Source organism: Canis lupus, chromosome 6, assembly GCF_003254725.2.
Source record: "Canis lupus dingo isolate Sandy chromosome 6, ASM325472v2, whole genome shotgun sequence".
NCBI lineage: Eukaryota > Metazoa > Chordata > Mammalia > Carnivora > Canidae > Canis > Canis lupus.
This window is the reverse complement of record NC_064248.1, coordinates 56,275,273-56,289,023: the sequence shown is the minus strand read 5'-3', so window position 1 is coordinate 56,289,023 and position 13,751 is coordinate 56,275,273. Positions and strand designations below refer to the sequence as shown.

General features: G+C 55.8%; 1 protein-coding gene across 3 annotated transcripts; it reads right to left on the bottom strand.

The window, feature by feature from the left end:
* Positions 1-410: 410 nt before the first annotated feature.
* GFI1 (growth factor independent 1 transcriptional repressor) lies at positions 411-11,801 on the bottom strand. Of its 3 annotated transcripts, none has more exons than XM_035718035.2 (7): positions 11,641-11,801; positions 9,151-9,339; positions 8,666-8,848; positions 6,372-6,859; positions 6,130-6,267; positions 4,743-4,908; positions 411-1,794 (listed from the first exon to the last, which is right to left on the bottom strand). In XM_035718035.2, the coding sequence occupies exons 2-7, from the start codon at positions 9,263-9,265 to the stop codon at positions 1,616-1,618; spliced, it is 1,269 nt and encodes a 422-aa protein (XP_035573928.1). In that variant the 5' UTR covers positions 9,266-9,339; positions 11,641-11,801; the 3' UTR covers positions 411-1,615. The 3 variants fall into 3 exon arrangements, with proteins under 3 accessions (XP_035573928.1, XP_035573930.1, XP_035573929.1); XM_035718037.2 differs by lacking the exon at positions 11,641-11,801 and adding an exon at positions 10,158-10,244; XM_035718036.2 differs by lacking the exon at positions 11,641-11,801 and adding an exon at positions 9,491-9,560.
* Positions 11,802-13,751: the final 1,950 nt, after the last annotated feature.

Here is a 13,751-nt window from a genome sequence, read left to right as displayed (position 1 = left end):
GTGACTAAGACTCAATTTCTAGACCTAAGGCCTGTGATTTCTTTATTCATCTGAAATCTTCTAACCTATTAAACAACAACAACAACAACAACAACAACAAACCAATCAACCAACAAAAACATCCTTGAAGTCCTCAGAAGTACCTATGTACATGTGGGACCACTAGGGACTCTATAAGGTAGGAGCTCAGTTTGGTATACCTAGTTTTTCTGTTAAGAAAGAAGGATCTTTGAAGTGTAGAAGGAAAAGGCAAATGAAAATCAGAGCAATTGGATTTTTACTTTCTTCTGAATATTGGCTTGACTGCTTAACTTTTAATATCCCACTGTAGTTTCTTTCAATGCCAACTCCCACTACACACTAAAACAAAGATCTTTCCCAAATTCCTTGCCTAAATGAGAAGCAATAGGTAAGAGTCTTAATACTTTATTAATTTAAAACATCATTCTAATAAATATGTATTAACAAACATAATGCACTCCAGATGTTCTAAAAACATTTACAAACCTCATCCAAGTAAAAATACCACTTTTTTTCTTTATAGTACACATGGAGGGTCACTCCACATGCCTGCTAGCTTAGACATCTTAAAAATATCAGCTTAACAATAAAAAACTGAATATACACACAAATCTTGGAAGTACCTGTTCAGCTATTTTTTTAATGTTTGATAAAAACCCAAACGTGTCAGAAAAGAAGGGTCAAGATTTTGTTTTGTCTTCTCTGAATTCCTCAGGAGGGGAAAAAAAAAAGATCTAGCCACTTAGAGGTGCAACTGTTAGCTTCTGAGGGGCAGGGGCATGGGCTATAACTTGAATCTCTGGCTCCCCAATACCTAGCATAGGCCTGAGACCTGGTGGTCAATACACATTTGCTGAGTGAATGGATGGCATCTTGTCCAGAGGTGTTGCTCTGTGCTTCCACCTCCTCTGGTGAAGTCTTCACAAGCTTCACAGCAGGGAGGATTCTCCTCTCACTACCAGGTCCACTTTTCTTTTGCTCCTTCTTGGAGCAGTCTGGACAGTGTATTTTGTAATTTCAAAAGTATGAAACTCCATCCCCAAATCAGTTTCTGAACCAGTCTTCAAGGGGGAGAACTGATTCCTCCAAGATTTATAGGCAGCACCCAATAGAAAGAGGTTAACAGACTCCCCGGAAAGAAAAAAAAAAAGTAACACTCACTTATCATTCTAGATAAAAACATTAGCCTGTGTCCACCTTATAAATGGTGATTACTCCTTGTCCACACAAGTATCTGGAGTAAGTCAAGAGGAGGTAAAAAACCTGAAGGACTTTTCTGTCTGTGGAGCAGGGCTGGGAATGGGAAGAGCTGCAGGGCTCAAGATTTTATCTGATCCCCTCTTGACTTTGAGTCTTCGGGTGGCAGGGAGCCTATTCGGATGTCCAAAGCCATGAGTCCTTTGGTTCCCACTCTGGGCTGAACTTTGCATAGGTAATTTATCCCTTCTTGGAGTTCCAGGAAGTAAGGTGAAGCAGCTCATCCTGCTGGGATCTTTGGACTGGAATGGAGGGCCTGAGAAGTCAGACGTGGATGGTGGCAAGTGGGGAGGTTGCCCTCTGTAGTGTTGTGTAACTGCCGCTCCAGCCAGGGCCCTCATTTGAGCCCATGCTGTGTCTCCCGGTGCCGCCTGAGGTCCACCTTCCTCTGGAAGCCCTTCCCACAGAGGTCACAGCCAAAGGGTTTGAAGCCTGTATGTTTGCGGCTGTGGGTGATGAGGTTGGAGCTCTGGCTGAATGCCTTCCCACACACCTGGCATTTGTGGGGCTTCTCACCTGCAAGGATGGAGGAGGGGGAGGGAAGTATGAGTCTATGATAAAGCTAGAGGCGACTCACTGTGACCCACATGCTCCTGGCAGCAGCTGGCTGCACCAGAGTCTAAGGCGTTCAAGCAACTTGGAGGGTGACGTGTTGCAACGCAAGTCCTGGGAAGTCATGGGTGTACCAGGTGAAAGGGAGACTTTCTGAGTGGGGGTTCCCAGCAAAAGGACTCAAACCGTTTCCTGCTAAACGGAAACAGAGCAAAGGCCACGTGCCCAGACTCACAGCTGAATCCACCCTGGCAAGACAGCCCTGGCTTTAGAAGCAGAGAGCTCCCACAGCAGATGTTCAATGTGGGGGTGGGGGCCTGTCCTTCAAACCATGTGACTCTGCTCTAATTCAGAGGAAGTTTTCAAATCTGAGTTTCCAAGTGGGTGTTGGTTTGTATGGACCAGTGAATCTGTTTTCTTTCTTGCTCTTGAAGGACAATAGAATGTATCTGAAGCATAGATACGTCTCAAAGTCTTATTTTTAAAAATCCACATTTGGGTCGCAAAGTATTCCTTAAATAACGATCCTTTTCTGTCTTGATTTTACTTTCTTTTTATAAAGATTCTTTATATCCTAGCAAGTCTTCACCATAGATTAATAAATAACAAACAGAAAAGGTTTGGCGGTACCTGGGTGGCTTAGTTGGTTGAGCTTCAAACTCTTGGTTTCAGCTCGGGTCATGATCTCAGGGTTGTGAGATCGAGCACCCTGTTGGGCTCTGTGCTCAGCACAGAGTCTGCTTGAGATTCTTTCCCTCTTCCTCCGCCCCTCCCCCTCTGCCCCTCCTGCGCTCTCTCATGTGCATGCTTTCTCTCTCAAGTAAGTAAATAAATAAATAAACATCTCACAAACAAAAGAAAAAGGTTCTGTCTTTTCCCCCAATTCAGGTGATGTTTAACATTTGGATAAATAGCATGAATTTCCAAATAGCCTTAGCATGGCATTATTGTCAGGGATTGGTCTTGGAAAACTGCACAAAATAGATGAGGTTGGTTTTTGAGGAAACTTCTCTCTTGTTCATTCCTTTCTGTCTTCATGCTTCAGATTTCCTTGATAAAGAACCACCCAACAAAACTTAGCTATTCCCTTAGGGTCAAACAAATTTGAGAAACAAATTCTAGCTATGATGTGAATGTGTGATAAAGACTCAATGTTTCATTCAGTCAAGGTCCTAGTTGCACTTTGGCAAGAGTCTTGAAAACCTTTACTCAAAAGGAGTAGGTTACCCGGAAATTTCAGTTAAGGGGTCATGATTAAAGTAAGATATTTTTCTGGGTTTTCTGATGGGGCATCGACACTGCCCCAACATATTTATAAACTCAAAGGTATGTGTTTGGAACACTGAAATCTGTTTTAAATCAGTGTTCATATTCTGGAATGAGAGAATTCTGGGTCTCTTGTACATGTCTTATTTACTATTAAAGAGACTGCTCCTGGCATTAAAACTGCCACCTATATACAATCAAAATGTTAGAGAAAGAGTCCAGAATTGGAATCCAGAGCATTCCATGGCCCCAACATGCACTCTTAGTCTGATCTTTGGTAAATCACCCTGAGTTTCATCAGGCTAAGGCTACATTATGGGGTGGCAGTAAGGATCAAAAGAAGGGATGGGGCACCTGGCTGGCTCAGTCAGTGAAGTGTCTGACTCAGGTCATGATCTCAAGATCCTGGGATCGAGCCTCATGTCCAGCTCACCACGGAGTCTGCTTGTCCCTCTCTCTCTCGCTCCGCTCCCACACACACACACTCATGCCCTCTTTGTCTCTCTCTCAAATAACTAAAATCTTAAAAAAAGCGGGGGGAGGGATGATAATTTTTTTAAGAAGGGATAGATTTGAAAGCAGTTTATAAATTATAAGGTATTATCATAGGTAAAGAATTACCATTATTATGGTATGAACTTGCTGATATTTTGAAAAGGGCAGTAAGTGAATAGAAGCTTTCTACATCTACCACCCCTCATGACTCTGAAAATAGAATACAGTAAATGGTGGTCAAGCTAATAGACAGTTGAGGTCAGGAAGATCTGAATTTAAGTCCTGGCCCTGCCACTTGCTATCAGAGCCTTGGACAGGTTACCCAACCCTTCTGTACCTCACTTTCCTCATCTCTAGAATGGGAATAAGGAATAGTCTCTACCTCCCAGAGTTCTTGTGAGCATAAAATGAGATAATGCATTTAAAAAGTGCTTAGCAGACAGCTTAGTAAAATTTACCATTGTTTTTTCTTCCTCAATCAGAATAAATTCTTAGACTGCAAAAAATGCAGCCATGAGACCACACATAAAACCTCTTGCTCCCCTGAAAGGCTGGGTGGGAGCCCTGGAGAAAGTCCTCTATCTCTGGAGCTTCGTATTTCACCCAGATCATGCAGCAGTTGGAACAGCAGCTAAATTATAAGAAAATAGTCTTTGCAAGGATAGTGAACCTGAGGTTGACCAGCTGAGTGGTACTGCAAATGCAGCCCCACCCCAAAGCCCTTCTGAGGAGAACCTTGTATGTAAACAAATCTAAGAGAATCTGCCTCCTAATTTTCTTTTCTTTTTTAAAAGATTTATTTATTTATTCATAAGAGATATATATAGAAAGAAAGGGAGAGACATAGGGAGAGGGAGAAGCAGGCTCCATGCAGGGAGCCCCATGTGGGACTTGATCCTGGGACCTCAGGATCATGCCCTGAGCCAAAGCCAAACACTCAACCTTTAAGCCACCCAGGCTTCCCATGCCTCCTTATTTTCTTGAACACATTGCAGTGATTAACTCCATCTAGAAGGCCTCATCTACCACTCATCCTGTAGCCAGGATATCACAGCAAAGGTGAATTATATTGGCCTCAGAGGGAAGAATCATGCTCCTCCACGCCAGCCTTCCCCAGGAGTTTCCCTACAAGCCAAGAGCCTTCAGCTTACCAGTGTGGATGAAGGTGTGTTTCTTCATGTCTGACTTCTGGTGGAACCTCTTGCCACAGTACTGACAAGGGTAGGGCCGGGTGTCTGAGTGGATGAGCAAGTGTGTGGACAGCGTAGATGACCTCTTGAAGCTTTTGCCACAGATCTTACAGTCAAAGCTTCGTTCCTGTAGACAGAAAGATGTGGCATTCCTATTGTAGTCACCCTAGGCTGCCATCCTCTTCACCACTAACCTGACCATAAAACCCCCAAAGCCAGGGCTCCCCCTTCCTTCAGGCTCTCCCCTTTGCCTTAGCCTGCTCCATCATCCTCTCTCCCCAGATTTATGTCCAACCTCCACCCTCCCCACCTCTTCCTCATAACAGTTTTTCTGCCCAAACAGTTCGCCCACAACCCTCCACACCCCATGGCAAAAAAGTATCCCCACCCTGCTTTTTTGACACCCATTTACAAACACTTCTCCACCCTCCTCAACAGGAGGCTTAGACCTCAGTCACTTGATGCCACTGCCCCTTCCAGCCAGTGTTGAGAGAGACGCGAGAATTTTAAGAATTGTACTCTTTTTTAGTAAATAAGTCTCTGAGTAAGCATTCGCTTGTCATAGTTGTGTACTTAATTGCTTACCAACCCCTCTGTCATTCCGTTAAACTGAAAAAATCTGTGGGGGTAGAGTAGCCTGGCGGCTCAGCGGTTGAGCATCCTTTGGCTTAGGGTGTAAGCCTGGGGTCTCAGGATCGAGTCCCACACGGGGCTCTGTGCGCGGAGCCAGCTTCTCCCTCTGCCTGTGTCTCTGCCTCTCTCTGTGTGTCTCTCATGAATAAATAAAATCTTAAAAAAAAAATTCTGTGGGGGCATCCGGTCAGGGACCTGGTGTGTTGTTACAGGATTCTGAGCAGCCTAGCACGAGGAAGTTGCACCACAGATAGGAATAAAGGAATGAATGAAAGAACAGGACAATTATGCTCTCCCATGCTCTAAATGAGGTGACATCCCTTCTTTTCAGTTGGGAGGGGTCAATACAAATGAAGTGACAGCCATTTGGTGAAAAGCGAGGCCAAAAAACCCCAGAGCTAATACATTTGATAGATCAGCAGCAAGAGTGCACAAACCCTCCTCAAACCCAAAGCAGTGATCTGGATCATCCTCTGGAGAGGCTCACAACGAGTGACGGGGAGCTCTAGGGCTGCCTGGATGCCCCAGCCGGCCACCTTTCCCTACACACCTACATGTGGGCAAAGGGACGTGCTGGGGGAGCCTGGGGGCAGTCCGGGGAAGTCCAAGGGAAAAGCTGCCAGGCGGAGAGTGGCGGGTGCCGCACTGACAGTCAGACCTTCCCCGAACTCGGGAACCTCACAGGGCCGTGCGCGGCCATGCGCCCCGCGCTTACCTGCGAGTGCACGGCTTTATGCTGCTCCAGGCTCACCGCGTGCCCGAAAGTCTTGCCGCACATCTCGCACGCAAAGGGTCTCGTGCCGCTGTGGGACCTGCGCACGTGCACCTCGAGCCCGTGCGGCGTGGAGAACACCTGCGGCGGGTGGGGCCGGGGAGAAGGCCGCTGAGAGGGGCCCGGGGGCGCGAGCCGGGGGCGCGGGCGCGGGGCCGACAGAGCCGGGCGCGCGGGAGCCTCACCTTGCTGCACTTGATGCACTTGTAGGAGCCGCCGCCCAGCAGCAGGCGGGTGCACAGCAGCTCCGACTCCACCTTGACGCCTGCGCCCTTGTCCGCGTGCAGCCCGTGGCCGCGCTCCGAGTACAGCCCTCCCGCCGCCGCCGTGGGCCGCTCGTACAGCCCTGCCGCCGCGGGCCCGAAGTCGCCGTAGAGCCCCAGGCCCGAGCCGCCGGCAGCGCCACCTCCTGCGCTTCCTCCCCCGGGCGCCCCGGCCCCCGCGCCGCCCGCAGCCCGCTCGGGGCCGTAGAGCGCCGCGGGGTGGCCAGGCTCCGGGGCGCGCTCGCAGAAGAGGCCCAGGCCGGCGCCGCGATCCAGGGCCGCGCACGGCCGGTAGCTGTGCACCAAGTGCCGAAGGTCAGAACCCGCCAGGCCTCTCCAAGAGTACGGCTTGAAGGGCAGGGGGAAGGGCTGAGCTTCGTCCAGCGACGGGCACACCGACTTCTCCGAGGCTGTGGAGGCACAAGGGGGCGTCCAGTTAGGCTGGGCCGCCGGGCGGCGTCTGCAAGTTGCCCAGCCCCGGTGCGGAAAGCCGTGCGCCCGGTGCCGCGACGCCCCCGGGATGAAACGCGGCCCCGGTCTCTGGGGCCTCGAGGATCACTGGAGGCGGCAGGGCAGCAAACGGATAATTAAAATGACAGCGGTCGAGGAGATGGGTAAATTTGGTGCCAGGGCAGCGGAAACGTTAGGACGGCACTTTCTGGCGGGATCGGAGCACCTCGCGATCCCACAGAGAAAAGCGCGCCAAGCTGTCTGTGCTGGAGAAATGTTGAGCTGAGCTAAGCCGACGAGGCGGCCCCCGTTAGGGCCTGGACAGCGCTCGTGCTCCGAAGTCCCAGGGCCAAGCTCTCCCGGCCCCTAGAGGTTCCCACTCCGTCCCTTTTCTTTCCGGGATCGGTAAGGAGCGAGGGAGAGGACCAATAAAATGCAGCCTGGCCTACCGAAAACATCTGTTGTTGTGTTTTTTTTTAAACAAACAAACAAACAAAAAACGGGAAGGTGTTAACATTCCTAACGATTATTAAATACCCAAAGGGGCAGCAGAAAGAGGGTTTGGAGCTTGAACTGCCCGCCAAATACTACCATTCTCATTCCTGTCCTAGCTTGATGGGGAAAAAAACAAATTCAAATTTCTCAGAGAATAATTTACAATTACAAGGTTTTACAATTTTTTTTTACAATAATTTACAATTTACAAGGTTTTAGCTGCCACCTGCCAGGGACATAGCTTTCCCATATTCGTGGCCTTGTGCGCCCCTGCCCAACGGGAATTTTGCTAAAACCAAATGCCCAAGGTATCCTTTCTCTATTTGCATACAGATTTATGAATCTGTTCCCACTGCATACTCCAGACTAGCCGTTTCAGTGACAGGCTGCGCCCCAAGATTCCGACAGAGAAATTCCCGGAGCACTCAGTCTTGCAGGACGTGTCCTGCATAGCCAAGAAAAATTCTCTGGTCTCAAGCTCCCAGACACACTCGCTGGAGTTAGGGCTTTAGCCAGGTCAACGAATTGAGAGTGGGGTGGGGTTCAGGCTATCTTTTAAAACTCGTAAATGCAATCTGGAAATAACAGGCTGTGGGAAGAATCGGGTTGGTTTGCGTTCTTCCCCTGGCCAGGACCCAAGACATGCCCCCACCCAACGTTTGTGCAAACCTCAATTACTGTCTGGAAATTAAGCCAACGGACCGGGCCCCAGGGCTAGGCCAACCTGGAAGAACGAAAACTGAAACAGGCCCCGGATCCGAGCCTGCGAAGACTCAGAGGAGGGCAGAGATTTTCGTCGGACCCGTCCCTCCGGCTTGGCGCCCAGCTCTGCCAGGCCCAATAACTGAGGGAGCCAGGAGGAGTTTTAGACTGCCCAGGTCTCTGTTTTTTTGAGACTCGGAGGTCTGGGTTTGGGGATCCCAGCTCTTTCTAAACGTCAACTGACCAGAAAACGAAAAGTCGAGATTGCTGTTCAGACGACTCATATATTTTCTCTCACCCACTATCTACACCAAACGAATATTAGGAACGAACAACCCGAGTCCCGCTGCCTGGGATCCAAGCAGCAGACATCGCTACCGGCTGAAGCAGTCCCAGAGAAGCCAGATCCCCCCTCCCCCCACGGGCCCCTTACCCCTTGAACAAGCGCTAGCCTTTCGGAAAGACTCTCGGCCATCCATTTAGCAGTTCTGCACCCAAAGCCAAGTCAGTGTATTCCTCACCATGGGGTCCCTGCCGCCCCGGCCTCACAGCTCCCAACGGGCTCCTACCTGGAGACACAGAGGGCGACGGGGGTCTCCAGAAGTCCTCAAACTCTGAGCTCCGGTCGCAGACGCTGCCCTCACAGCTGCCCGGGGATGCGGAGGATCTGTCAGGGGCCTCGGTCAGCTGGGACTCGGGGGACAGACGACCCCGGGGCTCCGTCTGCGCCCCGCCTGCACTCGAGGTGCCGTCTGCGGAGAGGAGGCAGGATCGGAGCTCAGGCTGGGTCTGAGTGGACCCGCTGGTTCTGAAGCGGCGCCCTCCAGGCCGTGGCACCCGGGCGTCCTCCTCTCTACCCAGACCTGGCCGGGAACCCTTCCCGGTCCGAGGGCGGGAGCAAAGAGGCTGTGGCACCCAGGCGACAGCCCCGGAAGGGACCCAGACGGTAGGAAACAGAAACGAGCAAAAGGGGCGTCAGGGTCTCCCTGCAGGGCTCCTGGGGGAGGGTGGTGTGGCGGGGCTCGGAATCTACATCCCTGGGCGCACCCCGTACCTGCTCCGCCCGGTGCCAGCACATTCTCCAGGCGGAGGGAATAGTCGGGTCCCGGGGAGCGCGGCTGGTGGTAACTGTGAGCCTTCTTACTCTTGACAAGGAACGAACGCGGCATGGTGGTCGGGCGCGCTCTCCGCTCCGCTCCCACTGTCACCCCGAGGGCGTGCTCAGCCCCAGCCAGGCGGGGACCTGCGAGAGGAGAAGAAGCGGGTGCAAACGCGGGTCAGCGCGCTCCAGGGCCCGGGACTGGGCAGCCGGGTGGAGAGAGCGAGAGCGCCGGCCGGGAGGAGGGAGGAAGGCCCGCGGGAGGAGGAGCTTGGCCCGGCTGCGCCGCGCTCACCAGGTGGCACTCGGACAGGTGGCGCGAGCCCGCCGCCGCCACAGCTGAGCGGTACAACCCGTCCCGGGGCCCCGGCTCGAGCCTCTTCCTCCTGCCCTGCCCACACCCCTTGGCCCCTCCCCTTCCCTAAAAGGGAAAACTCGCTCTGGCGACCAAGCTCTCCGGAGAGCCGATGTCCCCCAACTGGTCAGTTGCCCCAAGTCGAGCACCCACTGCCTGCCTGGCCTGTTACCGGGCTGGGGCGGAGCGCAGGGACGCGTCCATCCGTTAGGGCCGCGGGATGGGTTGGCGGCGGGGCACCTGGAAGGGGCTGGAAGCCAAGCCCTCCAGGAGCCCGCGGGGGGCGGGAGGGGCGCACGGGGCCGGCTGAGGAGCGGGGTCGGGAGGCCGCGCCAGGGGGACTGAGGGCGGCGGAGGCCGGAGAAAGAGGGCGGGAGAGAAGAGGAAGAGGAAGGTGGCGGGAGGGCGCGTGACCCCGGCCCCCGGGGGAGCTCGCACCCCGGTGGTCTCCCTCGCCCTCCCTCGCGCCGCTCGCCAGCAAGAAGGTTGGTCTGGAGACGCGAGGGCGGCGGCAGCAGCAGCAAAGTCCGGGGCAGGACGCCCCAGACTGTGGACACCTAACCTCGGAAACCAAGTCCTGGGAAAAAGCCCTTTTCGCTCTGCTCACCGAAAACCTTGTCTAGGGGAAGTGGAGCCGGATTGGCGCGCGCCGGCTGGAGTCCGCGAGGAACCGGCGGCTTAGCGGCCGCGGAGAGCCAGGGCGGCCCGCGGGGGCCGGGGCGCAGGGGTGCGGGGGGGGGGGCGCGGCGCCGCTCTCCTGAACCCCCAATCAGTTCACCTAATCCCGGGGTCGAAACCTGAGCCCGGCGGCGAGGCGGGGCAGCGCCTCCGGCTCCGCGCGGGGCTGCTCGGGGGCGGGCCCGGACCCGGACCGCGGCTAGGTCTGGGGCAAACGAATTCGCCGTCCTCTAGCTGGCGGCCGGGTTCACGCGGGGGCCGCAGGCACAGCGGCTCCCTCCGCGGTCTGGCCTCGTTCAGAAACGAGGGTGCTAGGGGACCCGGGGCCGGGACGAGGCCCCTGGCCCTGGGCCGTCGCGAGGCTTAGGCCGGCGGCGGAGAAGCTGCGCGGCTCCCGGGCAGGACGGAGGACACTGGCCCAGGCTGCCGGATGCGCCCCGAGCCCAGAACGAGTCATCGGGGTCTGGTTTGCCCTGGAGGGCTTTGCACGTCCCACTGCGTCCCCCTCCCCGGGGTGGCGCGGGGACAGGCTTGAGAGCAAGGGCGGCTGGGGACCTGAAGCAGAATCCCAGAGAGCTTTCCGGAGTCCTAGGAGCCAGGAGGCCCCTGGGAGTGGGGAGGCCACCTGCCGCCGTCGGAGTCCGCCCCTCTGGTGGGAGGCTTGGAGGCGCTCGGGCTCCCCGGGGCGCAGCTTGGCCAGCACATCTTTCCCTGGGCCTCTCTGCGTGAGCCGCCACTTCGGCCGTATAATTAGACACAACAAACGCAAAAACGAATTCTTTAGACAGCTATGAAACTCAGAGGGAACGGGAAACGGGGTGCACCGGCCTCGAGGCCCCGGCTGAGGCCTGGGTCTGCGTCGGCGCGCAGGGGGGCGGAGGGGCCGGGGGAGCCGAGCGCGCGGGCGCGGGGCCGGCGCCGGCCGGGAGCGCGCGGGAGCCCGCGGGCCGCGAGGTGCCCTCCGCTCAGGCCGGCGGCCGGTCCAGGGCGAGGGGAGCGGGCGCAGGGCGGGCGCAGGGCGGGCGCAGGGCGGGCGGGCCCAGCGCCGGGCGCGTGGGAAGGAGACCTCGCGCAGCAGCTGGCAGCGGGAGGGCGGGGCGGCCCCTGAGCGCACGCGGGCCGGGGCCTCTCTCCGCGGCCGCCCGGGAGGCGGGAGCCGAGGCGCCCGGGGGCAGCCCGCTGAGCCCAGCTGCCCCCGCCTCCCCACCAGATGTTTCCTTCCCGGACGAATCCTGCTCCCCTGCGCCACAATCCCCTGCGGATGGGTCCCGGGGCTCCCTCGCAGTGGCCAGCAGCGGGTGCGGGGGACCCCGGCAGCGCCCTCTGGTCGCCCCCGCAGTGGCGGCGCCCCGTTGGTCCCCGCGGCCGCCCCCGCCAGGGGGGCAGGCGCAGAGCAGGCGGCGCGGACCTACCTGCGGGGTCAGGGCGCGGGCACTGCGCTCCGAGAGTTTTCAAACTGAGTTGCTTTCGGGAGAGGCTGCGCTTGTCTCTCTCTCTCTTTCTCTCTCTCTCTCTCTTTTTTAATCTCCTTCCGAGCTCAGCCCCCAAAACCACAAGCTTCACTTCCTGAGCGTTGAGGAGTAGCTCTCCTAGCCCTCTCAGACCTGCCCCCCAGCCCCCAGTCGGGGCGCGCTCCCCTTGCGCAAGGGGCGAGGCCGTGGACGGGCCCCCCCGCCCCCCCGGCCCTGCCCGCCGCCCTCCCAGGACGTCCTCCGCGGGCTTGCTCCGTGGGGCTGCGGGGCTTGGAGAGCCCCGGAGGGCCCGACACCCAGACACTAGAAGTGACTCAAAAGAAAATGAACCCTTCTTGGCTCTGGGAGACTTCCGCAGCGGGAAGTCACAGATTCAGGACACAGATTGACTGGAGCGCCGCGGAGCCGGAGCGCCAGCTCGCAGGAGGCCTCCCTCCCCGCCCCTCGGGCTCGGGACACCCTCCCGGCACCCTCCCGGCACCCTCCCGGCACCCTCCCGGCCCCGCCGCCTGCCGGGGCTGTGCCGCCCCCGGGTCGCGGCCGTGAATCACCGCCGGCCTGGAGCCCGGCGAGCGGCCGCGGCGTCCGCGGAGCGAAACCTGCCCCGCGGCCCCGAAATAGCTTGTTGTGGAAACACTTCGGGATAAATACGCCCAACGAGGCTGAAAATACCTTGACACCCAATCCGAGAGGTTTGCTCATTTCCCTTCGGATTTAGGTAATGGTTAAATTTGGAAGAGGTGGGCGAGCGCCGAGCCCCCGGCGGAGAGGGCGCTGGCGGCGCGTCCCGCGGGCGCCCGGCCAGGCTGGCGCCCCCCGCCCCCCGCCCCGCCGGGTCCCCGCCGCCCGCCGCTAATTTCCGGTGGTCGGAGCTGCGAAATTAAAGACTGCGCGGGAGGGGGAGCGCGGGGCGGGGGCGGGGGCGGCGGCGGCGGCGGCGGCGGCGGCTCGGCGGACCCCACCCTGCGCGGCCAGCCCGGGAGAGCCGGGCACCTCGGGCACCTCGGGCACCTGGTCCTGACTCGAGCAGTAATACAGCGGCCGCAAAAGCACCTCCCCGATGGCTATTGAAGAGTAAATCTTCGCTGGGATGGTGTGTTCCTCGAGGGGAGGCGCGCATCTTCACTATTGTGTCCCTGGTAGGCTCTTATGAAACGTCTGTGGACTGAGTCCATGAATGAATGCAGTTAATTAATTCTATTAAGAGAACTGGGGGAAAAAAAAAAAAGAACTGGGGGGGAAAATGTAAACCTCATCCATAAATAAATGCAGCAACCTCCAACGCTGAGTGTCTGCCAGGATCCATAGAGTGTGGCCTGTTGTGTCTGCGTAAACCTAAACCCTTTCCTGACGGGGGTGGGGGTGGGGGTGGGGGTTGAGGGGGTGGACATCGCTGTTTTTAGGTTACTTTCCTAAGTGAATGGAGTTAGATTTTGATCACTACTTCGTGCGCAGTAAGTCTCCAGCGTCAGATACCGGGAAAAGGGAGTGTTGCTCCTCAGTTCTTGCAAAATAAAGTGCCATATTTTAGGTTAAACCAAAGTTGTCATGGAAAAACAGGGTCCTTGTAGCCGTTTCTCTAGAGAGAAATGTTTTTTGAAATGATTTTTAATTTGCCTTGTAAGCCCGAAGATTTGCAGAAAAATATTTGGTTACCATGGCAGTAGTTCAAGCATGCTTTAATAGATCAGATATTTTATATAGCAATGGTCCTACACCTACTGTGTGCCAAGTGCTGGGCTAGACGCACATCTTAGTGGTCTGCTTAGCTATTCTTCTTTCACTACTGTCCATTTGTTCAGCACCCCAGAGGTAAACAATTTTTTTTTTAAGATTTTATTTATTTACTGATGAGAGAGAGAGGGGCAGAGACACAGGCAGAGGGAGAAGCCGGCTCCATGCAGGGAGCCAGATGCAGGACTCGATCCCCCGACTCCAGGATCACGCCCTGAGCAGACGCTCAACCGCAGAACCACCCAGGCATCCCGAGGTAAATAATCTTAACCAGCATTACAAATATTGAATAAACTGAAGGGAAATCAAAGCACGTT